Source organism: Zosterops lateralis (assembly GCF_965231275.1).
Source record: "Zosterops lateralis genome assembly, chromosome: Z".
NCBI classification, from domain to species: domain Eukaryota; kingdom Metazoa; phylum Chordata; class Aves; order Passeriformes; family Zosteropidae; genus Zosterops; species Zosterops lateralis.
The window spans coordinates 27,709,958-27,736,980 of NC_139800.1; the positions used below are offsets into that span (position 1 = coordinate 27,709,958).

Here is a 27,023-nt window from a genome sequence, read left to right on the forward strand (position 1 = left end):
CTCTTGGGGTGTTTTTTTTAATAAAATCCTCCACTTTAGCTAGAAAAATGGCAACACTACAAATGGCAACAGAGCAAATCAGTTTTCACAGAGACAAGTATGGATATTAAGAAAACACAAATTAGAGCAATTGTAAGACCCAAACCACAATCACAGAATCCCAGAATGATCGGCGTTGGAAAGGACAAAAAAAGACCATCTTATACCATCCCCTGCCATGGGCAAGGACACTATCCAAGGTTGCTCCAAGCCCATTCCAACCTGGCCTTAGACATTTCCAGGGATGGAGAAGCCACAGCTTTTCTGGGCAACCTGTGCCAGGCCACACCACTCTCACAGGGAAGAACTTCTCTCTCATATTCCATGTATCCTTGTGACAGTGCCATTTCCCCATGGCAGAGGGGCTGGAACAAGGTGATATTTAATGACCCTCCCAACCCAAACCAGTCCATAATTCCAGACGATTTGTGCTCAGTGGCATCCCAGAGTGACCAGAGGCTATGAGACAGAGACAGCTCCTACCATTGCTGAAGTAGGAAGTGATGCAGGCCTCCGTGGTCTCGGCCATGTGGCGCACAGAGGCCAGGCTGTGGCACGCAGCCGTGAGGAGGGGCATGGCCAGCAGCCCCTGCACCCTGCCGTCAATCCACTTGCGCAGGCTGCCCCGCAGGGACTCAGCTGTGGTGATGCTGGAGTTGTTCAGCATCATCAGCGTCTCTGTGAAAAGGCTGCTGAGGGCCAGGTGACGTGTCTGCAGATCCATGTCTGCAAGTCAGAAACCACAGAACCCTTTCAGTGAAGAGACATGGGAACCCAGATTCAGCTTCACCACTGGACACTTTCTGTGGGCACTGGGAAAAGCCTCTTCCTTGTTACACACCCATGGGCAGGGAGAGACATAACCCCTCACAGGGAGAGACACAACCATTTCTGTGGAGTACAGTGAGACACAGATTTCACCTGAACTCAGTTTGACAGAGGAACCTCAAGATGGTACTAGTATTAAAAATGAGATCTAGATCATCTCGCCACACAATCCTGGGTGTCTGGACACATTATACCAGTATACCTCTTCAACACTGTCAAGTTTTCCAGGTTTTACAATTTAGAACCATTTCTGAGTCACAGAATCATAGACTATTAAAGGTTGGAAGGGACTTTAAGTATCATATAGGTTTGCAACCCTCCTGCTATAGGCAGGGATACTTCCACCAGATCAGGTTGCTCAAGGCCTTACTCATTTGGGTGTAGAGCACTGCCAGGGTTGAGGCATCCCCAACTTCCCTGGGCAACCAGTGCCAGTAGCTCACCACCCTCTCAATAAGAATTTCTTCCTAATACGTAATACCATCTTCCTCACTTTCAGTTTGTACTCATTACTCCTAATCCCTCAAGACCAGGAGAATGTATTTGTGCCATTCTTCCCTTTAAAAAAAGAGGTAAATGACAAGTAAAATAAAAATTAGAAAAAAAACACCAGATGATAAAGAAATTAATCACTTTTTAACGTCTGTGTATCATCAGTCAGTTTTACTCACAAACATAACCCCTGTTTTTTATGTTAGTTCTGTCACTCTTGACAGCTCTGTAGGGCAAGATTCATATCTTTGTTTTGTGCTAATATACCACCTATGTATACACCAAAGCACCATGCCCTGCTGCCCCTAAGGGAGACATGACAGTAATGCAAATAATTAAATTGTCACAGATATTCATCAATCCACTCAGAGGAAAAAGGGATTTTGACAGTAATTTAAATTAATTAATTTTAATTTAAAGTAATTTGCCATTTCCTCAACACAAACCTGGGGGATTAAAGATGACTACATCATCTAGCAACTTGGCCATTTCTTGTTCCAAAACTGCAAGGGTTATCTTTCCACTTTGTTCTAAGGTGCTGAGGAACTGAACCACTTGGCGAATGTATGCTTGGCACTTCAGTGTTGCATCCTGTCAAAATTAAAATCAATTAGGGGGCGGGGGGAAAAAAATCACATCTAGAACTCTTTCCATATTCTGTAATACACACAAGCAGAAATTCACAAAAGCCAAGAACAACAGTATGGAGACGCTCCAAAACTAGTTCTACTCACAAGGTGGATGTGACTATCTGAAGATGCCCCAAAGCCTGCTGAGATTTTCAGGAGCTTCACGATCAGTTCAGCTCCAGCATCCTTAGCAAGGATAACAGAAGGAGGGTAGTGACTGTTGCAGTAGCTGATGATGCTTTCGTAAGATGAAATGCCCACAAGCTGCCAAGGAAGAGAGCTGGTCTGTCCAAGAAGATTTAGGAGTGGAGATTCCTGAAGATTTAAGACATCAGTTTAAACTACACCTTCTTTGCAGTTTTCAATTCATACTCACAGTACTCAACATTGGAAGGAAGCTCTGGCTTCAGAATTTGAATGAGATGGAGCTGAAAACCTGCAGAAATAGATGACCTTAGGGAGTCTGTCTGAAAAGCAATTCCTTATTCAAGCAGTAAGCTAGCACATGTATTTCATCTCTAGCATTTGCAGAACTGTATTCAGACTGTTGCAGCAGCTCTAATCAAGTACAAAAAGTCTGCGAAAAATGTTAAAATTTGACATGTAAACATGTAAAGACAGTTAGAAAGATATGGAGACCCTTCAAGTTAAAGTCACTTCAGTATGGGTTTAAAAGAGGCATTAAAATATTATTTTTAAAAATACATTAATATAAATTCACAGGAGAAACTGCCTCCCTGAATTTTCTGTTCAGTGAATCATCCACCAACCTGGGGGATTCCTCGTGGTATAAATACCACCCCAAACAGCACAGCAGCCCCACAGCTCACACAGGCAGTGCAAGTCAGCAGATGTAAAAGTCTCTCTGTGAGCACCTACCATCTATTCTTAAACATCTGCAGTGAAAAAGAGCCCCTTGAACACAGAGAAACACCAGCTAGCATGAAGCTATGTCAGAAGTTTAGACTGGGTATCAGAAAAGATTCTTCCCCCAGAGAGTGGTGGGGCACTGAACAGGCTCCCCAGGGAATGGTCACAGCCCCGAGGCTGCCAGAGCTCCAGGACAGTTTGAACAACAGTTTGACTACAGATGATGTAGTCATCTTCAATCCCCCAGGTTTCTGCTCTCAGGGAGGCACAGGGTGGGATTGCTGGGGTGTCCATGCAGGGGCAGGAGTTGGACTCAATGATTACTTCCAACTCAGGATATTCTATATACTATTATATATTTCTACAGGTTTTAGAATGAACAAATACTGGAATTGTGGCAATAATCCAAAACTAACCCAAATGACACTACTTCTAAATGACACTACTTCTACAGGAATGTGACACTGGTACAACACGTACTCCTTGAGTTGCTTATGCTCTGGAACATAGGGCTGAGAAAGTTTGAGATTTAGATCAAAGTGTCACAGGAGTGCTCTAGGAGGCCAAAACTTCCTGACAGTGCATGTCAGTTTAACACACTGCTGGAGGGAAGGAGGGAATTCCTGAGGCTGACTCACATCATGTGCAAACAGCTATCTTCTGAAGTTTGAGAAGCTTCTGATAAACAAGGACATTCAGGTCAAAGCATGTAAACTCTGGTAATTTTCCTAAACTGAGATACAATGATGGTCAAAGGCTGCTGGTGACATCTTGGTGCAGCATCTTGTAATGCCCCAGAGGAAATGGAAAGCAGAAGATGCAAGTGGAAGAAAGCTGACATATGTGAAGTGAGACTTCTTGAAGATGATCAAGACCCTCTGAAGAGTCCTCCAGAAGCAATGAACTGGATTTAGTCACATCTTGTGTCCTTTCTAGTAAAGGATTACTTTTCTTTTAAGATATGGATATGAACCGTCACAAAAAATTACCTCTTCGCCTATAAGCTGTTCCTCCTTTGCCAACAGGACCATCATATACAGCAAACAGACAATCATGCTGTGAGTCTGAGGGTGAGGGTTGGGATTCCAGGCATCAGAAAGGACACTGACCCAGTTTACTTCACATAAAATGTAACCCAAGAACAAGAAACAACTCTTGGGGCTGCCTCTTTCAATCTAGGAAGGAGAAAGGGAAAAAGACAGGAAGGAGAAAGGGAAAAAGACAGGTGCATAAAACAATGTAAGATTTAAGTAGTACTTTTACACTTTTCAGTTCTTTAGCTAATTGTAAGTCTACAGCAACATCTTAGGTCAGCAGAGGAGTAGACAATTATCTTTTCTCCATCATTTTGTTCCCCCTCTTGAAGCTTTACCTTGCCCCAGATGACTTGGAAGTGAGAACACCATGGCGATAGCAAAACACATTAAATCTAACTAAAAACAATAAATACATATGCAATAAATGAGACATTCCAGCAGATCAACAAAGAGGGAGCTGTACAGCTCCCCACAACTTTGTCTAAGACTCCAAAGCACTCCTTCTCAAGAATACATCACAAACTGAGCAGCTGTGAATGCTAAAAACAGACTTTAAAAGCCTACTTGCTAAAAGAACTGTCTCCTGCTCTCCAGCTATTTTCAAGGGCAGCACTGACTATGAACTTAATTCAACAAATGCCACAAACTCACTTTAAAGAACTCTTCCATAAGTGTCTGGTCTGGATGCATTTCCTTCCATGGAAGCCTTCTGAACTCAGTGTGGAAAGCATAGAGAATGAACTCTGGCATTTTGGGGGCCGTGCAACACTCACAGTAATGCATTAGGTGTAGCCAGAGAGCCCCATGGTGGCTCGGCAATAGCTTTTCTAGAATTTAAGAAAATAGCAGAATTAACAATAGAAAATAATTCAGGTAAAACTTGATTTCAGAAGAAAGTCTATTTTTGAAGATGAAAACTTGTAAGTTACACTAAAATATACTCCAAAGCAAAAAATACACACTAAACTTTTTTGGGTTTTTTTTCTCCAAATCAACAAGTGGGGGGGCTTAGGATTTCATGCTCACCTTTGAAGCTCTCATGCAAAAGCTTGATGCCATCTGCAAACAAACAGACCACAGTGGAGGCTACAGGAGTGTCACTCTCCAACCAAGGGTAGCAGGGCTGGCTACTGAAAAGAAGCACAACACAGATTTTCAGTTATCTGAGCATAAACATTTGCAATTTAAATATTCCAAAGTAGTGAAGTAAAGGTATCAGTAGTCCTCCCAATTTCAGCTTTTTGAGACTCTCCTCTTCCTCTTTAGAAGAACTGCATAGTTCACTATCCCACTGAAGATCTACTCAGTAAGCAGAAATTACTTGGTTGATATTTCATAAAGAAATTGAAACAACAGTTTCTCAATGGCATTGTTCAGCAACTGCAGACAACCTTCTAACTTCAGCACTGAAAGTGCACTCACAACTCCAAAAGCTTTTAATTTTGAAAGAAAGCAAAATTTGAACGTATAGTACCGTAACTAACTTTTCATGTCAAGACAGAGGCACACAAGGCAATAGATCATCACAGCATTAATTTAGCCTGAAGTTTCTTTATATACCACTGGCATTTGGGGCTGTATTTGTCTGGCTTTTTTGTTTTCTTTTAAACAGGCATTATAGATATTATGGAAGCTAAAAAAAGAAAATCCAAAATTCAAGTTTCAGTGTTTTTAAAACTGAGTGAAATAATTCAAATAATCAAGCTCTTCTCATATTATTACAAGATCCTTGTCATATCTAAAATAATTATTCTATCCAAACCTTGGAAAATTTGATGTAAGTCATGAAATAGTTCCGTAATTATTAAGGAAATGACAAAGTGAGAGCTATTTAAATGGAAAGCAAGACAGTCACAAATTATTAAGAACCAGGTATTAATGAAAGCCATTCTTACAGGACTAAAATCTGTATTTTAGAAAAAATTCATTTAATTTTAAAATGCAATATATACCTTGCATCTTCTTTCTCCAAGACCAGTATCCATGGTTTGAAGAGTCCAGCAATGACTGAATACAAGGACTGCAATGCTGAAAGGAAACAAAACAAAGTTGCTTTTTTTCCTTCAAATCAAAAACAGTGAAAATGTTACACTTTTCTAAATTGGCACATAATATCCTTTTCTCATTCTAACATTCACAGAAATATAGAATAATCAAGACTGGAAAAGACCTCTCAAGATCATTGAGTCCAACCATTCAATCAGTCCTTTCTGGTCAAATAAAAATTTAAAATACAATATGCTTAACAATAACTCTAGTTAACAATAGGGCTGTTTTAACAACCATCGTAAGCATTTTGCATTGCTAAGGTGTTTTATCAGTATAATTTCAATAACACACCAGAGATTGTGGGGGCAAAGATGATTCACACTTTAAACCTGCACATATTAAAATGTGTTAATTAAAATTAATTAAAAACTAAAATAAAAGCCAGCTTTCTCCAGATCTGAATCAAGCACGATGAAATTCAGCAGTGTCTCCTTCCAAACCTCTGCTCAGTGCAAAAGACTATCTTTCCTGGAGAAAGTACAATCACCACATAAAATAATTTTGAAGTAAGCTCAAATATAAAAAAACTTCCTCTCAGATTATAAAGCATAAAGTCCTGCAGCAGCAACATTTCCCAACTGTATTTTAATATTATCGTTATTGCACAAATGCAAAGTAAGAAGATTGTTCTGTATATTTAAACAGCCCTTAACAGAGGGAATTAGAGAAATCAGGTGTCTGTTTTTAAGTAATTTGCTTTTGAGACACATTACCTGCTAAAATTCTGCTACTGCCAACAGGCTCTTGGGCTAAATTAGCAACTTCAGTGTCAATCAGTCGTTTAATGAGATACTTCAGGAATGTGTTCACTTCAGCCACATAAGGAGTCCATTTTGAAAACAGGCCAAAAGTCCTGAAGTCCACTGAGGCCAGTCGGAGTCTGCAGAAGGATGTAGAAAGCCATTCTATTGTCTCTCTGACCTGTAAAAAGAAGAAAGCTATTAATCAGCTGCAGAAAGGCTGCACAGCAGTGCTATCTGTCACTGGAGGGCATCTGTTTCACCTGAAAAGCATAAATCAACCCAAGAGGCACCCACCTGTTCTGTGGAGAGGAGAGTTTTTGCAGCATCCCTCACCACAGGACCTTCAGCAGAATCACTTTTCTTGGAATTGCCCTGCTCAGTCACTGCTGAATCACACCCCAAAGCTTGAAGTGATGCCTTCCAACAGTCAGGGCTTAGAAGCTGCTCTGATGAGCCTTAGGAGAAAGAAGGGAATTCATTTGTGAAAACCAGAAAGATGTTAGTCTCCTTCTCCAAACAAGTTAAAAAAGGTTGAAATTAGAGCTCCCTGCTACATGAAAAATTAGGTAACATGGGAGTTTGAAAGTCCCAAGTTTAAGAGTGAGAGATTATCTCTAGTTTGCAAATGTAATCAACATTTCCTTTTGGCATCTACATGTTTCTCTCCTTAGATAGCTTCCCAGGCACTGCGTATATCACTGGCTGCAAATATACATTAAGAGACAGCTGATGCCTCAGCAGGTATGGTTTGACAAAGAGAAGAAACTCTGACCCCATCTGAGGGGCACATCAGAACATGAGTGGCATCAAATGTCAACTAGGATGTTTTCAGCAGATTTCAGTGTCAGTTATATGTCTTCATCATTCCAGCTCTCTGCCTGATATTGAAGGGCAATCAAAATCAAGGGTTCTGCATTACAGACCATGGCATAACCATCATTAATAGGTGTTTCCATTAACAGAAGACTTCCTCCATCCTTCTCCTGTTACATGGGCTGAAAAACCTGTTGCCATTGATGTCTGGGCCTTGACTCACAGAAGAGCTACAATATGTCTAACAAAAACACATCACATAGCAAGGCACATAAAAATGTCCTAGGTAGAAACCTAAGGAAGTGTAAATCCTTCTGCAATTTAACTCTGCTGCACAGAGTTCATATTTTTAAGCCAGAAGGGTTCTGCACAAAGGCTTAGGATGCACCACCTCAGATACTCACTTTGCACGAACAACCTTAAGAAATCACTGTAGTGATCAGGGAACTGATACTGGAGAAGGTTAGTCCAATGCTTGCAGAAGATATTAAATGGCATCAAAATATCTTCTTCAGGTTCCAGGCCACATGCATTGAGAGCCAAGTGAATGGACTCCAGGAGCTGGGTGCGCTCTGAGAGAGGCGGCTTGGCCACGCTCAACCACTGCGTGAGGTCAAACTACAACAGAGCACAGGGAGCATTTGTAAGCAGAAGAGTCAACAGACACAACACCTTTAGTAGGAGGGAGAAGTCACCAGAGAAGTTAAATCCTAACATTTTTATGTACTTAAGAAAAACCTCATGAATTTTCATCTCATTAGCCCTAACTCCAAACCTCACTCTCCAAAAGCTATGATTTAGCACATTGCAGCAGTCTCTAGATCTAAGAAACAGCCATTGGCAGAGTGGCTTAGATTCATAAAGATGTGTCTGAGTTTCTACACAAGCATTGAACTGGACTGATGATACCCACAGTCCATACATTTTCAGGTGGAGGAGCGAAGCTTTGAGCACCTGCTTGGACCTTGGTCAGCAGGGACAATACTGACCACTGCCACCGTGGACAGCTCAGAGTCCTGCCCAGGACAGACTGCATGCTGCTCCCAGATGTCTCCCTGAAACTAAAGAGGAGAATCAGAGCAATATCAAAGGCCAAGTGTTACACTAATTTCTCCACTGGCAGTATCACGAGTAACAGCAGATGTGCAAATCATTTGGTATTACTTTACTCTCTTTTAAGACAGACAGGAAGGATATGGGTGCCAAACAGAGCTGGGAAATGCAGACACTATCCCAAATTTTCTTTTGATTAGCTATTGTGATGAATGTCTTTGTAGAGATACCAGACAGAAGTCATCAAGAGACAGTTTTAATTTCAGCAGTAAGCCCTGGGAAACACATACTCATACTATCTGTGCTAGAAAAGGCTACTTAAGCTATTTGCTTTTGACTCTAGCCCCTCTTGAGCTTAAATGCAACACTTAAACATTTGGCATGACCAACACAGATCTACAGATCTTGTCAATGTTATTTTAAAGTATCAGATTTCCACCTCTTTCCTGTTTAGCTTAAGAACATGGTCTTCAGGCAAAGAACACCCACAGACCAGACTTTACCTTTGTCAGCAGCATGAAGACAACATCACTGTTATCCTCACTCAGAAAGGCCACAACTTTTTCATATAAAGTCACAAATTCACTGGGAGAGGCAACTGGAGTGAAGTAAGGAGAAAGGAGAGTACAGAGCCTCCGATTCTGCAGGATCGTCTGGAGCAGACGTTTGCACTCTGATTTGGTCCCACTGATGAACACCTGAAAAAAGTGGGAATGGTAGAAAAAATAACAGCCAAGTATCAGTCAGCTGGAACATACACCTTTTAAGCTTGTTGTTGAGGCACTCATAGTTTTGGTCCTTTTATGAAAAGTGAAATTTTTCTCAAAAGTGAAAGACTGGGATTATGAGATTATAAGATTAACATCAATTAAATGCAGCTGTTCCACAAGATATAACACAAAACAAACATGTCCTCCTAGCTCACTTTAGACCAGCATTTGTGATTGTCTAAAAATACCTAGAAATATCTTTTTTTTTTCTGACGGAATAGTGTAAGAAAATGAATCCTGATTTCACCAGCTCTGCTTGATAATAGGAAAAACTTAGCAGAACTAGAGCTGTGAAGAACTTCTCAGCACCTCAGCTGTTAAAGGTGCTCAAGGACATCTGCACATGGAATTAAGATGTATCTAAGATAAAAGTAAGTATCTGGACCCAAAGCAGAGGCTAATGATTTTTCTCAGAGCACAAACACAGCAAACATTACCAACACCACCAAGTATTTGTCTTCTCTACTAGCAAACTTCTGGTAAAATTCACTACACAGAGAACACTGCAAGGCTGTAGAAGAAAGGTGTTTAAATACAGAGGGCGACAAGATATGCATCAATCAGAAATTGACAGGTAACAGCAAAGTCTATGCTGAAACACACTCTTATGAACTGGAAGTATTCAAACCTTAGTTACCTGTCCAAAATTTCAGCATTTAAATAACACAATGCAAATTTAAGCAGAGGCACCTCAGAGCAACAGATTTTATTTTGCTTAAATGCAAGCTTCACCTCTCCTAAAGATTATGCATATTACACAATTAGTTGAGAACAAAATGGGACAGAAGCTTAAAAATTAACTTTAAGCCTTCTGAACGTGCTTAGGACTGTACCATCCCAATTAACAGCAGTGAAATTGAAATAAGAATTAGCATCAAAAATCAATTTTAAAAATTTATAAACTCACTTGACCCAGAATCTCAATGCAGGATGTGAAGAACTGTCTTGTGGGAGGATTACGTTGAGTTTCATCACACACATATTCTACCAATGTAAAAAACAAACCAATTCCAACTTTCTTGATTGCAGGCATAGGCTGCACCTTATAGATATTTATCAGGGCCCTAAAAAATTAAGTTAAAAAGGCAAATTAAATTTACATGCGGAGAATGTAACAATAAAGAGAGGTTTCCTGCCAATATATAGCCTTGAGATTAATATTTGAGGCATACTCTCTGAGTATGCCTCCTTCTCATATCCAAACTGAAAAGTCATAGATTTAGCTCATGTAATTTTGCTGCCTGAAATGGATACTTACAAACCTTAGAAAGTTTCCGTAATCAGAGTGAGAAAGTGAACACAAAGATTTCCAAAGCATAATTCCAATGGATTATTCCTCCCTTTAAGAATATACTCCGCATATTCTGATAGCATCTCAACTACCTTTGTATTGCAAGTAAAACTACCCATTTTATTTCACAAGCTCAACAATAAAAGAATTAAAACAGAATCAATCTTTTCTTGTGTACTGCCAAGTAAATATTTCAGATCAAACCCGTCTTCACTAAGTCTGAATTAAAACAGATGAAGAAGATGCAATTCCACAGATGTAAATCCCAAGAACTAGCTCATCCACAGAATTTACAAGATTAATGATCAAGAATAAACAAGTAGTAGTACACAAATCCTTTTATTTGTACAATCATTACACTCTATAGTAAACCCATTTTATTCACACCCCTCAAAAAAAGTAGTATTTTCTAGCCCACTTCCATGGCACCATTTTGTTTCATGTATTGAAAAACTACTTCAAATTATAGCACTCTATTAAAGATTTATGTCCTGCACTATAACAGAGAAAAACCCATAGAAAGTCATTTCCAAATCATGTAATTTAGCCATAAAATTATTATTTCAAATGATTTTATGGCTAAATTACATGATTTCAAATCATGTAATTTAGTCATAAAATTAAATTACAATTATTTCAAATTAAATTACAAATGATGAAAAATTAAATTACAATGATTTCAAATCACGTAATTTAGCCACAAAAAATGGCTGAGACAACTGTGGTACAAGTTTGCTACTTCCTAAAGCTTAGCACAGCATCCTTGTGTCATTGTGGGTCCTTTTACAAGATTAAGAGGGCTATTATAATGCAAAGAACAATAAAGGAAGTTGAAAACAATAAACGGAAGTACAGCACAATCCTATGTGACCTGCTGAGCCTGAGTGACCCTCTGATAAAAAGAATTACTGTGTCACAAACACACAGGTCTCAGGATTCGAGCTCTGTTGTTGGCCCAAGATGATGAGCATGAGGAAAAATACACAAACAAGTTCCACATCTTAACTCTAACAAGCCAAAATGGAAACAGAAACACCACTACCCAGAGCAGCATCTGAACAACCTACGTTATGAAATTCTCCACGTGTACAGCTGCTTCCACAACACTCAGGGAAGGCGGCTTCATGGCTTCTGCCTGCAGCTGTCTCACTTCTTTACGCAAAGCATGAAGCTGCTGGCCCACTGCTTCATTTTTGTGCTTCCCTTCAAACTAAACAACAAAAAGACACACATTCCTTTCAGAATTAACACAGTTTTGCTAAAACTCTTCCATGTTACAGCTATTTCTAAACAAGAAGCAGAGTCCAGTCAGAGAACTCTGAATTTGGATGGCTTTCCCCCTGAGAGCTTTAATCAAATTTAATACATCGTGTCCAAGCACACATCCTTGGCCACGTTCCTAATTAATTATCAGACACACTAATAGAATTCATGTCTTTTATCTAAGGCTTTTAATCCACAGGGACTGAAACTTAGAAGGGATCAAAAAATTAATTTACTAAGCAACACATCAGTATTTCCATAAACATTTTCATTCCTGCTATTCCTATCAGCAAACAAATTCCCACATCCATACTCTGGGAAGCAGTTTAGAATGAATGTCACAAGCAAAACAAATTATGCAACAACTTATTCTTCAGCTGTTGATCTGCTTCTCCTTTTGACCACTGCACCTGAGGTGTTTCAGACCACCAATATGTGTGTGGATTTATTTGGTCAAATGCTACCACTTTTATAATAATTCACCCATTTCACATTCATCCTCTCTGTTCAACAGCTCCCAAAGAGAGGTGATGCCATGCCTCTAACCTGGATGGTGAGCTGAGCTGCTCCCTGGCAGTCTTTATTTGAAGTTCCCCGGCACTCCAGGTGGAGGGTAATTTGCTCCTCCCTGTTGACATACAGCTTAGGCACTGTGTCCAGGATCTCACTGTTCAGAGCAACATGCTGAGACTCCCAGAGAGCTGCAGTTCTGAAAGGTATTTATTAATAAAATTACCAAAATCTTTCCTGAAAACAGCAATGCTAAGAATATATAAGAAAGGGGACTTCAATTTAATGTGCTGTACAAAGATTCTTGACACTTTCCTGGAAAACATGAAAGGTTATTAAATTAAATTGAGCTAAAACTTCAAAGTAATAGCACTTCAAAGTAATAAAAAAACAAGTTCATAAGAACAAAACTACTCAAGTAGTTTTGTGTGAGTTCTTTTGAATTACTTGATACGACAGCCTGGAAGGAAACGAAACACAATAATCCTTGTAGGAAATACAATTTTCCACCAGACAAAAAAAAAATAAAAAAGGCTGGAGTGTGATGATCCCGCTAAAAGTGGGAAAAAAAAAAAAAAAAAAAAAAAGAGAAACCCCTAAAACTGATACTGGAATTGTTTTGACACAGCCTCTCATGGGCTTAGTAGTTTTTGTTCTGGTTCATAATATTGTTATCGAATTACTACATTGGGTACGAACAGCTATAGATTGACCAGTTGTGATTGAAAACAATTCAGCTTTATTATCTGAGTTGGAATATTAAAAACAGAAAGTCTCTTTCATTCACAAAGCTAGCAGAATCAGAAATCAGATTTCTCTCCTGGGTGGTTTATATTGCAACTACTACCTTAGAGCAAAAGGCTTAAATAACTCATTGTAACAAATCTAGCCAAAAAAGGCTTCATTTCAGGAAATATGCCACATGAGAAAATCAGTTAGATGCCCTCTGATGTAACCTCGGTCATTAGATAAGACTTGTGCACTTTTATGTCAGTTGAAGAAGTAGAATAATAACCTGACAGACCAGAAGAAAGAGAAAACAAGAAGCGGGAATCAAGTGGCTGACGGTCTTGTGCTAATACCACAAATGAGGCTGCTGTGAAGGACAACTTCAGGAAGAAATTGCTCCCTATGAGGGTGGGAGGCCCTGGCACAGGGTGCCCAGAGAAGCTGTGGCTGCCCAATCCATTCAAGTGTCCAAGGCCAGGTTGGACAGGGCTTGGAGAAACCTGGGATAATGGAAGGTGTCCCTGCTCAAGGTAAGGGGTAGGATGGGATGAGCTTTAAGGTACTTCCCAATCCAAACCATTCTGTGACTCTGTGATCATTTCAAGGCACTGCTGGACACACTGATGAGGTACAAGGAGCACAGACATGACTCACTTGGCGTGTTGCTGCAAGATGTTCAGGTCCTTGCGCATGAGCTGGATCGCATCTTTCTGACTGACAAGAGTGGCAGAGGAAATCACTGGCACAGGTGCTTTCATGGTCTGCAGTGGCAGAGGGGGCTTGGGAGTATCAAGCTTCTTCAAATTATTCATGATCCTCACTTTGGCTATGAAAAAAAATTAAAAGCAGAAGCAAGTTTGATCAACAGGAAAAGTTTAGGAAAACTAAACAAAAACATTAATTTTTTTGCATGAAGCATTTTTAACTGCAGACAAATATTTCTCAGGTGTCCTCCTTTAAAAAAAAAACAACAAAAGACTCAACTAATCTTATCTTTGTCAATTTATTTCACACAGCTAATTTTCATGACCAGCTCTTCCATCATACAAAGATTAGGATCAAAAGACCCACGATTTCCTTGTTTTCCCCAAACACTCCTATTTTCAGTTTTCCTGTCACTCCATTTATTTCACTCACCTCACACAGGCACCCTGACAAAATTCGAAGCAAAATTCATCTTTCTTGCCCTACAACTCATCCTTACCTCTAGTCTTGTCAGTGTCAATCCCTTCACAGAGCACAGCCTTTCTCTGTGTCAGTCCTCTCCTCCTGCTGATTTCCATTCCGTTTCTTTGTCCAGTGTAAATTCACCTATGAAACTATTATAGTTCCCTTCTGTTCCCTCACTCCTTCCTCTTCTTTGGATCAGCCCCAAATCCTATTTTACCACAACCTTAATGTACCAGCTATGACTATCATACCTTTTGTACTACAATAACCCTGTCACTATGCCAAAATTCCAGAGAAACACACAGGGAAAAACAACATGAAACAAAAAACAAACACACAAAACTAAACTTTAAAAAATTCCCAGAGACAGTACGTTTTCAGGTACAGTTGATTCTACTTTTGCTTCCACCTGTCTCTCTCTAAATGTCTGGAGCATGCTCTATGCAAAGGAACCTTTGAGGAACTTACCAATGATGCCCTAGTTCTGCTCTGTAACATGGCAAACTTGAAGCCAAAAAGCATCAGTGTTAGCCCCTCACACAAAAATCTTAGTGAGAAAACCATGACAACTTCATGGAAAATATTGTACCCACAGAAAACAAACAGTATTAATATCTTTATAGGCAGGCATCATCAAGCTCCTAAAGAAACCAGGGCTTTGACATCCCAGTAATTCTTTAACGTGTTTTTATCTCTTACCTGACAAAGGGTTGGTGAAATCTGTTTCCCCTGCAGAAGCACATGTTGGATGTGATTCAAGCTGAACCTGCAGCCAAACGTTCAGAGCTTCCTGAAACTCATGGTGTATGAGTTCCACATTGACATACTCCATCCACAGATCCTGGAGCATAGAAGAATTAAATTATCATTCCTATTTTGGTCAGCACATACTTACTTGAGTAGGTGGGGAACTCAAGTAAGTACATAAAAAATATACCCTGCAATTTTAAGTCATAGGAAATTTATCATTAAGGGCAGAAAATCTAAACTGAAGAAAAACACTGAACTATTTTTATAATATATATATATCTACTATATATATATATCTATATAACATATATAGATATCTACTGAAAAGTATTTGTCATGCTTAGAGATGAAACCTGACACACAGTATAATTTCTAACACGTAAGAGACAAGGAGAAAGATGGATTATTAAAAGTCTGCTTCTAAAAAGGAAATACAAGAGACCAAGTCTAAAACATCACGGCACAATTAACTGCAGCCAGGCTGCCTGCATTTCCAGTAGTCATATACACTGGAAGAGTGAAAACAAAGCAAGCATAAGTAAATGCCCTTCCAAAATCTCTCTCCTCTTGCGGCGTTTTGCTTATACTAAGTCTTTAGGCTTGAAGAATAGAACAATACACATTCACTAACTTGTATTTGAACCTAAAATTTTTCAGACTACCAACACAAGCAGGTTTTGGCTTCCAGTCTTTTGTTATTTAAAGCTGCAACATAAATACTCCTCTAATACTAACTTAGAATATAGAAATTACAGAGTGGTACAGAAAAAGTATTGTGTGCACGGAATCTGAGTCCTCTTTCAAACATAAAGGAAGGTAGTTTGGGATAGCACAGGATTTCAGGAAGAAGGTTAGAGCCATTAAGGTATCATGCATGCTGCATGTGTATTAAAGACCAGTAACACAACTCTCTCACTGATTTCGAAGACTCATTCTAGCAAGTGGACTTTAGATTTCAGATTGTCAGTGGTTTTAGCAACTCACCTGTTGATTCTGCATTACTTTAGCAAGTCTGTGTGCATCATACTGCTTTGGTAAAGAGGGAATGTATGTGTCTCCTTTCTGGAAACTCTCTTCTTCCAACCACAAAATCAAAACATTACAAAGCCTGAGGGGGACAAAATGAAAAAAAAAAAAAAAAAAAAAAGAAAAAAAAAAAAAAACAAGCATGAATTTGATTGTTCTAAGGTTAGAATTAAGGCAACAAATAATACTACAAGGTGGCATGGTTAAAAAAAGATATTTCAGGTGCTTTTTCACTTGTTTACTGTCAAGTTGAAGACCAGCAGTGGAAAGAAGGTACTTGGAAAAATATGAAGGGCAGCAACAAACAGTAAGAGGACAAATTCTGAAAAGAAAAACATTACTGCAAACTAGCATAAAGACCCAAGACTGGAACAGTCTCTTATGTCAGAAAGTATCACCACAATTCCATTCAAAAGACCAAAGGAATAAACAGAGTACACATGAGCAAGTTTGGCTTCTCACCCTGCAACCTCTCTGCAGTGCCTGCTCCAAAATATCATGCATGAGTTAAGTCACATCTTTAAATTTCTTTTCAGAGTCTCATTCACTCCCATTTCCTCCTTTGTTAAAACTTTAACATAAATACACCTTTTTTTCAGCTGACATCATTCCACTGACTGCTACCATTTTCACAATCATGCCATCCAAGCCTTCCTGACAAGAAGTACTAGAATGTCATTAAATCTTCACACTGTGGTATTAAATATCACTAGCGAATTCCCACTTCCTTCATCAGTGTCATTGGTGAAAAAATGGAACTAGACCAATTCCAAGAATCAGCCCCTATAAACCCTACAAAAAATTTCCCTCCTGTCTAGGAAACTAGACAGGTCATTAAACTTCCTGAGCATAAGATTTATTTGGGCACAGAGCAGTCTCGTTTTCTGTTGGAGTGGGGAACTTATTTGAAATGAAAGACTGAAATTATTAATCAAGTTCATCTGGTGAGCATCTCTGGATTATTTTTCCACAGACAACAAAGTGGGATTTATCATCTTCCTTGTTTGTTTGTACAGTACCTACTGACTGCTGAGGGGAGCAGGAGCCCAGATTCCACACATCCAGGGCCTCTGAACAAGGGATTCTTTTCACATATTCCAATTAATCCTTTCAAATATTTCCTTGCAACATTCGTATACTTGCTCAGGTTTAGTGTACATGAGGTATAGATATTTCTTAGGAACTACTATCTCTCACAAAAGTGAGCATTCAACAACTGAGTAGCAGTGAGTGAATGTGTCCCCCTCCCTTAGCCTACTCCAAGACAAAAAGGGAGTCCTGTGGTGAGGCTTTGGTAAGCAGAGTTACCATTTTTCAGGTGGCACAGAACACACTTGGCAGAGCGCACCTTTAGGCTGCTAACCAAGCAAATTGCACTGAACTACGTGCTGAAGTCCCCAGTAAATTTCCTGAAAAAGTAATTTTACTCAGACTAATTCAGGCCCTGATCTGTGACAAACATATACATACAACCAATTAGCACTTTACATTCAATGTTGGTGATGTACATACAAGTAGCAGGTATGCCTAAATAATAATTATTTTGCCAACATGGGGCTATCATTCATTAAAAATCAAACCTTTTCTCCTAAAGGGAGTGACAAACCTATAAACAACACTATATTTTTAGTAGTAAAACCAGTCCCCTCCCAAACTAAGCAAGTTATGCGAACAGAGGAATGGATTTGAGCCCAACTATGCACTTGGGGATATGGGTTAGTGGTGGCCTTGACAGTGCTGGATTAAGTGAGGGACTTGATGATCTTGGACGGTTTTTTCAACCTGAATGGTTCTATGATTTTATGCTTTCAATAAGTGCCTGTAGTATATCTAAGGTCACATCCCTTCATTCTTCACACAGCTACAGCTGTGCTGCAGCAGTTACTCAGGCAGTTGATTGATTAATGTGGAACTGGGCAGGCTTTTTTTACCTAACGAGTTCCTTATGCAGCCCAGGTGAGGTCAGGTGTTCAGGTGAGCAGCTGGCCTTCTTTGGCGACCTTTCACTGCCCTCAGGACTCTCCACCCTCAGTGCTTTACTGGCAGCATGGTGGAAATCTGCCACCTCTGTCAGCCGCTTCTTCATCTCATTTAGCAAGTTAACATGAGCTGCACTCTGAAAAAAACGTCTTCCAATACAGCCATCTACAGGTAATCTAAAAATGAACAAAAAAAGCTTAAATAAGTCATCTTGCAAATGTCAAATCAGCATCTCTGCAGATAAACTAGCTCACCAGAGAAGCTGCTGGTACCCATTGCTTTTGGGAGCAGTGTAATGCACTGACTCTCACTTGCTGTGCACTTAACTAGTGCTTACTAACCTGCTGGAGCAGGTCAGACTCACCCATACTGTGGTCCTGGTCGGTGAAGGTACAGAAGGAAGAATTTCTGCCAGATGAGCGGCACGAGAGGGTGATCTGCAGGGGTAGCAAGGGCCTGGTGAGCCCAGCGGTAAATCATGAGCCTCTGAAGGGAAGGGACAATGGGCAGCTTCAGCTGGGTCTGGGCTTTCTGCAGAAACATTTCCAGACAAGTGTGGTGCTGTAACAGGCTGTCACAGGTTAACTGAGCAGATTAACACAGCATGAACACTTGGTAATTACAAAAGAGAGAACTTTGGAAGCAGTCACACATCTGTTACAGGCCTTGAAGGATGAGCTGCCCATCTCACAGTTATGCTGGAGAGCAGACCTACATCTCTGATGCTTACAAAACCCCAGCATGATGGCTCTGAAACAAGGCCAATATATGGGCCACTGGTGTTAATTACAGTTAATTACTGTTCTTCCTCACAGAAGCAGATGTCCCTGGTTTAGAATTCCAGCATGCTACTTTTAGCATTTTCCAGATTACATTTAATACAGCTCTAGTGGAAATTTGAAATAGTGTATTTGCAAAGCATAACTAATGTGAAGAAAGAACACAGAAGCAAAAGCAGAACAAAAACAAAGCAACCTAGGAGTAGCAGCATACCATTTTAGCAACATCACAGACCCACTAAATGGTTAAATAGTCTCAATCCAAGCTCCCCTGGACTGTGCCTGAAGCAGGGGAATGGGAGGCATTTCTGAGTTCCCAAGGCTGGGAGCAGATCATGGCACTCCCTCATCCCCTACACCAAACCTCTGGCATCCTTTTCCACACACTGCCCACACTTTTTTTTTGTTTTCCAGCTAAATCAAGACATGCAAGCCAAGAACAAATGTTCTCCAGACCAGTTCCAAGGATGCAAGACATGTACTTGACACAGCCCAAGCAAACCTATTTTCACAGAGCCACTACCTTCATTGAAACACGCTGAAACACGCTGAAACACACAGAGATGAAGGACAGGCCAAAAGTTACACTTTGAGAACGGGCAGCTTTGGTTTCCACTTGCTTCACTGCAGAATTTCTAACTGAATTCGGGCAAAGAAGGTGGAAAATGCTGCAATGTGGCCTGAAGTACAGCTCTTTAAGTGCCTTGTTAAAGGAGATGCCTAAATAGTTTCGAAAGCCTTGGAAAATAATTCAGAAAAGAGACAGAAGGGCAGTCTTGTGCACAATTCAGATCATCTGAGGAATCATCTGTCTGAAATACAGACATGTTTCCCCACCTGAAAAATAAGCACTCCCCATGTCAGGGATATAGAATAAACCCACTGGACATTGTGAGGCTTTCAGATGACCCAGAAAATCATGCAAAAGCACAAAATAGTTTTCTGTAAACATTGATGTAGTAGAATCAGGTATTTCCATGGTAGCTTTTAAATGTAAAAGATCTCAAATGTACTCAAAATGTAAAAGAAAATTTCCCTGCAGTATATTTTCTCCTGCACAGCCAGGTAAAGCATTATTTATACATCTATCCTAGTAAGAAAGTAGTACATAAGAGAAAAACTAAATTTTGCAAGGGAACTCTTTTCTCCAGCAGTTCTCTCTAATTAATAAAAAAGGATGACCAGTTCTCTCACCTTCAAAGCCTGATCAGGAGTTAAAGCATTGATAACCAGCTCCCCCTCCACAACTCTGCGAAGCTGTGAATCTTCTTCAAATATTGACTCCATATTTAACACTGTCCATGCAAACCAGACCTAGACAACACAGAAATGACAGAAATACTGATTAAAAAATGGCAGGGGCAGGATCTGGAAGCTTGATGATTTCTTAAGAAGAATAAGTGTTTGATGGATTCTTACTGTGGAGTTGCAAAAAGCAATACCATGTCAACAACAAAACCTCTTTATCCTTAAATTCAAACTTCCCCCTTTACACAATCTTGGGAAAGAAGGCAGAAAGCAGACACAACTGAGAGAATTACCCAGAGAGCTCTGGAGGAAACAACCTTCTCAAACTCAAATAAGATAAGATATTCCCTCTTCCACCTGCACTATGCATCTCTGGCTGGTGTACTGAAAGGTTTCTTTTTCTTTTTTGATTGAAGGAGTTCACTTAAGCAGACAAAAAGTAACTCGAATTCAAAATATTTATCAGATAAAGACTGATCTAGTAAAAAAGTCTGGCTTTACAGGTTTTGTCTTGTTAAACAGATCAACAACAACAGTAGATTAGAAGAAATTTCAACTAATAAATCCTGCCATACGAATTCTTGGGTGCAGATTAGATAAACTCCCTCTGTGCAAAATATCCATGTTCCTTTCAGTGCAACAAACCCACAGCATTTTCTTAGGCTAAACTGGGCTTTTATCACAGGAAAACTCTGTGACAAGTAGAAAAAAATGACCAAGAGAGAAATCTGGGGAAAAAAAAAAAAAAAAAAAAAAAAAAAAAAAAAAAAAAAAAAAAAAAAAAAAAAACCACCACCACCTCCAGACCAGTATGCTGTCTTTCCCATCACAAAACAGCATCACAGCGCTCACCTGAGAGGAGTTGGCATTGCTCTCCACAAAGGATGGTGTGACATTGCCTGCCACAATCCAGCTGACTAGTGAAGACAGCATACCCTTGTCACAGTGATAGCCCAAAGCATTCTGCACAGAAATAGAAAATATTTGGCATTTTTTTCATGACTAAGTAATTCAGAAGCTACAGCTGCATCACTCAATCTTCATCCAGGTTCCTTTCCACCTCCTGCTGCTACTTTCCAAATTCAGCTCAGACAGGCACCACTGAAATGCCTGCTTGGACTTTCTATTTCACTGAAAACATCCTGTTGTGGTGAATGTGCCTGTGGTTTTTTTCAGGAGAGGGAGCTCCATTTCTGTCCTAAACATTTCATCAAATATTTGAAATGCCAAGAAGACAAACCACAATAGAACTCATATGAATGAAAACTGTGTTCCAAACTGGTTTTAGTAGTAATTATTATCATCATTATTAAAATATCAGATATTTCATTAATCTTTGTCCACTCAGAAAAAATTTTCTTGACCAACTAAAAAAAAAAAAAAATCTGATAACCTCATTATCACCCATCATCATGACTTGCTGTACAGAGAAGCTGTGGCTGCCTCATCCCTGGATGTGCTGAAAAACAGTTTGGATAAGGCTTGGAGCAACCTGGGATAGTGGAAGGTGTCCCTGCACATGGCAGGGGTGGAACTGGATGGGCTGTAAAGGTCCCTACCAAACCAAACCATTCTAGGATTTCACAGTCATTCTCATTATACTTCAGGAAAATACATTCACATCAAAATACAACTGTGCAACACACGAGCTGATTATTTACTCAACAGCCACACCAAAACACACCACAGCTATTTACCTTGTGCTGCTGGTAAAGCAGCTTTTGCACACAGTCTTCTTGGTTGTACTGAAAAGCAGCTTTGCACAAGTCATCCAGCAGGCAGAGCGTGGCCCGGTCCCTGTGCCACAGCTGCTGGCTGGTGAGGACCTGCACCCAGAATTCCAGGACCGCAGCTGGCCCCACTCCATTTGGATGGTCGCTTAGAAAAATATGAGTCTGACAAATTAAAGAGTACAACTGGTCAACAGATTGCAGCTTTGAGTAAAGCTTAAGAATTTATTGGAAAACTGTTTGACTTGCTCGAGGCCGTGGGGCTATCCTAAATTAAATAGTTTACAACACTCTCTATACCCAAATAAGGACAGCTTTATCATCTTCAGTCTCCAAACTTCTGCAGATTCTGAAGCCTGGAGAGCAGAGCAACTTGTGCAATCAGCAAAAACAGACACAGACGCCTTAAGCAGGACCCCTGCAGGGATAGACAGCACCCATTTCCAAAGTCCAGGCTGCTGTTCCTGCAAAAGACCTTCCAGGTCTGTTTCCAGTTCTGTTTCCATTATCCGTCTCTAATGTTAGAGGGCCTTGGTTTTGACCTCTCTGCAATTAATAAAACACTACTGTTCCCTAACTCAAGAACATTTTTCCTTTACAGAGCCCTAAATTAATAGTAAAAAACAGAGCTTGCAAACATTAATCTCTCTGCTGCATTCGTCAAATAACACAAACAAGAAAGCAGTGCTGTATATTACATTTCCTTTTTTAAACAGTTTTGACCTAGTACAGGGAAATGAATATTCCAAGAAGTCTGAATGGCAAATATTGTTGTTAACTTCACACATATTGCCACATATAGGCAAGTTTAAGCAGGAGCATTTCAGGAAACCAGTCCCAACTACTAATGCTTGACACAGACAGAGTACTCTGTGACTGAACTGCCAGGTTCAGCATCCTTTCTAACCTTTAACACTAACTCAGCCAAATAAGCTTGGTTTTAAACACTCACCCCACCTTTTCTTTTTTAAATAACCTTCTTACCTGTATCATACTACTGAGCAGCTTAACATTTTCTCCATAGTTTACTCCTGTCAAGTGCTGCGTCACTTTATGGGTAACTTGCTGGGTCACTCCTTGAGGGACTCCACTATCCAAATGAAGGAACAGTTCCACATAAGATAAAAACCTAGGGATGTCAACAAATGAAATCAAAATATCTCCTACTGCATCTTAAATAGAAAGCCTGCTTCTAGAGAATTTAAAAGCAGCTCAACAGCACCAGTGAGATATATATACAGAAAGGCTCTGATTCACAACCACAATGCAGATTTAATTGCTCCAGTTCAGCCATACATTGGGCACAGCATGAACATTTAACACTAGCCTGTAATTCAGGGCAGCTCATCAGGACTAAATAGAGTTCTTGATCTACATCGGCATCTTACTCAGGATTTCTTTGGGATACTGTCGGGTGTTAAACCAAAAGATTATTATTAACTTTCTCTGCAACTATGAATAAATTAAGTAAACAAATGTATAAAATTTAAAAATTACATATTATGAACATATAATGCTTACTGTTCACTCTTCAGGAGGTAATACTGGCAAGAGTAAAACAAGGGTAAAATTTTATCCAGCACATGGACTACTGTTCTCAGATGTCTGGACTGGACTAGTACACCCAAAAGTGGGATCCCTTCAGCACAGAATTTCTCGATGCTATCAGAAAAAAAAAAAAACAAAACAGAAAAAAAAAAGAAGAAAAACACATTCACTACCAGCAGAAAGGGAGACAAGGTGTTGATTTAATTTTTATTAACTGAGATGTAAATGCATTCATAAATTAACATTTTATCTTTGAAAATCTAAATTGCTAAATACAGAAGTTTTTTCTTCAGCTGTAGGAGTCATTCAATTACTGACAGATTTGCTAAGTATTTCTTTCTCAAGTATTTACTAACTATCTCCTTCCATCACAAATTCCTTTCTGGAGATCAGTGTCCCTTCTTCCAAAAATCACTGGAGATCCAAGTCCTCATCAAGTTTCTATCCTTTCAAAGCTCAGTATTCTTCCTTAACTTGGGCAACTCGCCTCACTCTCCAGGGAAAAGAGCTAAAAGCCAAACAGAGAAGGTGCAGGGGAACAGACTAAAGAGGTTCTTTGGTTTTTTATTCCATGCTCAAAAAAGGAAAAAATTTTCACTCTCAACCCAAAATACCTTAAAATCAGTCTCAAACTACTCCAGTGCTTTAAAGTATCTATGGCATAATCTTACCACGAAGCAATGGCTTCCTTGGAGAAGGAAAATAAAGCCCAAATATTTTTTCCTTAAAGACTAACATAATATTATACATAGAAAACAAATTAGTGAAAATTTTCAATAGCATAGCACATAACCAAAGGGATCACAGACTCAGGGAAAACAGTTTTGGTGAGAACTGATCAAATTTTTGTGGCTCTGTACCTCAAACAAGAACATTTGATTATGTCCAAAAGCCCTACCTACAAACCACCTAAAAGCATTGAAAAAGACTGGGCTGGAATACAGCCATAGTTAAGAGGCTCACTGTTCCTACAACGCTCTTTATTTACCATTCCCAGAGTGAGTGGGTTTTCTCTCCGCACTATTTTCTGAATGCAGTGCTGCCCTGATAAAAGAAATTATCTAGAAATTATCTAGAACAACTCTTTCAGTAAGTGTGGTTCAAAGTTACTCCTGTCCAGAGAAATTATAGTTAGCCCCCTAGTTTCAGTACTATTTCTTATGACTGGACCCAAAAGTCCTTTTGCCTTCCTTTTGCAGAAGGCAAAAAAAATACTACTAGCAAAATAAAGGAAACAGTACATTGCTTGAAAGAATTCAGGAATTATTTCTTCACAAAAATTATTATTAAGCACTGGAACAGGCTGTCCAGGGAGGCGGTGGACTCCCCATCCCTGAAGATGTCCAAGGAATGATAGGGCACTCAGTGCTCTGGGTTAGGTGACAAGGTGGGGATTGGTCACAGGTTGGACTTGATGACCTTGGAGGATTTTTACAACTTAAATGATTCTGGGATTCTGTGAAACAACAGTCACAGAATCAAAGAAAGCTGGGGTTGGAAAAGACCTTGAGATTATCCAGTCCAAACCCCACCAAGGCAGGGTCACCCAGTGCAGGAGACAAAGGAATGAGTCCAGGTGGGTTTGGAATGTCTCCAGAGAAGGAGAATCCATGACCTCCCTGGGTAGCTGTTCCAGGACTCTGCTATCCTCAGCATAATGAAGTTCTTCCCCACATTGAGGTGAAACTTCTTGTGTCTTCGTTGTGGCCATTGCTCATCTGCTTGCTGGACACCACTGAAGAGTCCAGCACCATCCTCTGATGTTTGAGATGTTTGTCTGCATTAATAGATCCCCTCTCAGTCTTCTCCAAACTAACCAGGCCCAGCTCCTCACAAGAGAGATGACAAGCTGCTTGATCCCTTGCATGACAAGTGCTTTACTCTTTGAACAGGCACAAAAGCTGTTAACAACCCTCAGCTCAGCATTAGGGAGGATGCTCAGCCCGTGGTGCCATCCAGCCAAGGCAAACACCCAAAAAGCCCTCACCTGTGGCCCAGGGTGGTCATTGCCAGCGCCAGGTAGCAGCCGATGGGGATGTTTGCCTTCACAGCCTTGAGCAGGGGGTGCAGCGTGACCGACTCGGCCGTGTCCAGCGCACTGTCACACACGGGGACAGCCAGTCCACTCTGCTGCACCCCACGGTCATTCCTGTGCAGCTTCAGCCTCAGAACTAAACTCCATGCCCACTGATTGAAGGAAGTCTCTGGTGTTTCCCCGTAGCGAACGATGCTGGCCAGGTAGGAGACCTGGAACAGAGCAGCAGGAGCAAGAATGAGAGGAAGCACACCCATAACACAGCACGTGTGGCACTGGTCTGAGACTTGGTCCATGGATGATCTTTGGGGTCCCTGCCAATCCAAACCTTCTAGGATTAGACCAACAGCAATTATTTCATAGATACACCATGTAGTTTATCTAAATACTCTCATCCTATGGCCTCAATTTCTACCTCCCTCTCCTTCTCCCCATCCCTTTAGGTAAAGGCTATCAACTTATATTGTCTGCTTAAAATTTTCCAAGCTAGATGCTGATCTTGAATTCAATTTTAATTTTAATACTGGGAAAAAAAAAAAAACCCAGACACAACCCTTAATAATGTTTAAAACATTTTAAACTGCTAGTGAAAGGAAACAGAAAAATCTATGCAAAAATATTATCTATCAACAAAAAGCCTAAAACCTGGCAGCCTCTTCTTAGAAAAAAGCCAGTATGTGGAGAGGCAGAGTCACATGTGCATGTGACCACTGTCACATAGACCCTGTCTAGATCACAAGGAATTATAAATCTCTGGGGAAAAAAAATGTACATGTTCTCACAGAACAGTGTAAATTGCAGAGCTGGAGGGCAATGCAGATATTTCATCCTCTCTGAGTAGGGGTACAAGAACATAAGCACTATTTTCTCTCAAATTTTATTTATAGGCTCATGCACGTCAGGACAGATTCCCCAGTACAGGTGGCAATTAGGGCTAACACTGGCTTAAAAAACAGAACTCATCTGGCTGGCACAAGAAAACAAATCATGGTTAAGTAGTGCAGAGGAGCAAGTCAGAACAGAGCAGAGACAACAAGGAACATTCAGAGTATGGAAAGAAAAGGCTGGGGGGAAAAACGTAGAGAGGAGGAGAAAACATCGTACAAAAAATACTGAGAAGACAAAGCACAGCACAATGCTAAACCGCTGAATAAATAAATAAAAACATCTTGGACTAAATATCCAAAACAGGAATATTTTAAACCTTTATCTTTCTATCCTTCCATTTGCATTCTTAGAGCTATCCCTTCCTGAGTCCAGTGTGCTGTAAAATCAATTTGATAAATGTCTGTGGTGTGTTCAGGTCACACAACAGTGCACATTGCTGAAAAGCTCCAAAAGGGATTAATACTTGAGTATTCAAATAAAATAAGAGCTGGAGTGAGTCTTATGCATACCAGCAATGAGAAACAGTCTTGCATTAGCAAGTACTGTCTACCTCTGCATGAGTAACGGAGGACCAGTTTGTCACTATTTGTCATTAGTTTGTCACTAAAATTAAAATGTCTATTTCAACAAAGATGGAGAGAGACTGTTTATAAAAGCATGGAGTGACAGTAAAAGGGAGAATGGCTTCAAACAGAGAGAGTAGATTTAGATCAGATATTAGGAAGAAATTCTTCTCTGTGAGGATGGTGAGGC

General features: G+C 40.0%; 1 protein-coding gene across 1 annotated transcript in view; it reads right to left on the reverse strand.

Moving 5' to 3' along the window:
• The window catches only part of EPG5 (ectopic P-granules 5 autophagy tethering factor), a gene marked incomplete at its 5' end in the record, with an annotated part of 55,442 nt that overhangs the window by 6,599 nt on the left and 21,820 nt on the right, over positions 1 to 27,023 (reverse strand). The window contains 25 exons of the mRNA XM_083883168.1: positions 523 to 765; positions 1,806 to 1,950; positions 2,094 to 2,303; positions 3,848 to 4,033; positions 4,547 to 4,722; positions 4,922 to 5,025; positions 5,848 to 5,923; positions 6,658 to 6,865; positions 6,982 to 7,142; positions 7,905 to 8,118; positions 9,057 to 9,251; positions 10,231 to 10,387; positions 11,682 to 11,824; positions 12,424 to 12,586; positions 13,771 to 13,942; positions 14,986 to 15,127; positions 16,021 to 16,144; positions 17,994 to 18,218; positions 18,407 to 18,573; positions 20,016 to 20,135; positions 20,922 to 21,032; positions 21,767 to 21,964; positions 22,784 to 22,928; positions 23,321 to 23,461; positions 25,335 to 25,594. Coding sequence (XP_083739294.1) covers positions 523 to 765; positions 1,806 to 1,950; positions 2,094 to 2,303; positions 3,848 to 4,033; positions 4,547 to 4,722; positions 4,922 to 5,025; positions 5,848 to 5,923; positions 6,658 to 6,865; positions 6,982 to 7,142; positions 7,905 to 8,118; positions 9,057 to 9,251; positions 10,231 to 10,387; positions 11,682 to 11,824; positions 12,424 to 12,586; positions 13,771 to 13,942; positions 14,986 to 15,127; positions 16,021 to 16,144; positions 17,994 to 18,218; positions 18,407 to 18,573; positions 20,016 to 20,135; positions 20,922 to 21,032; positions 21,767 to 21,964; positions 22,784 to 22,928; positions 23,321 to 23,461; positions 25,335 to 25,594 — 4,186 coding nt within the window. The remainder of the gene's footprint in view (positions 1 to 522; positions 766 to 1,805; positions 1,951 to 2,093; positions 2,304 to 3,847; positions 4,034 to 4,546; positions 4,723 to 4,921; positions 5,026 to 5,847; positions 5,924 to 6,657; positions 6,866 to 6,981; positions 7,143 to 7,904; positions 8,119 to 9,056; positions 9,252 to 10,230; positions 10,388 to 11,681; positions 11,825 to 12,423; positions 12,587 to 13,770; positions 13,943 to 14,985; positions 15,128 to 16,020; positions 16,145 to 17,993; positions 18,219 to 18,406; positions 18,574 to 20,015; positions 20,136 to 20,921; positions 21,033 to 21,766; positions 21,965 to 22,783; positions 22,929 to 23,320; positions 23,462 to 25,334; positions 25,595 to 27,023) is intronic.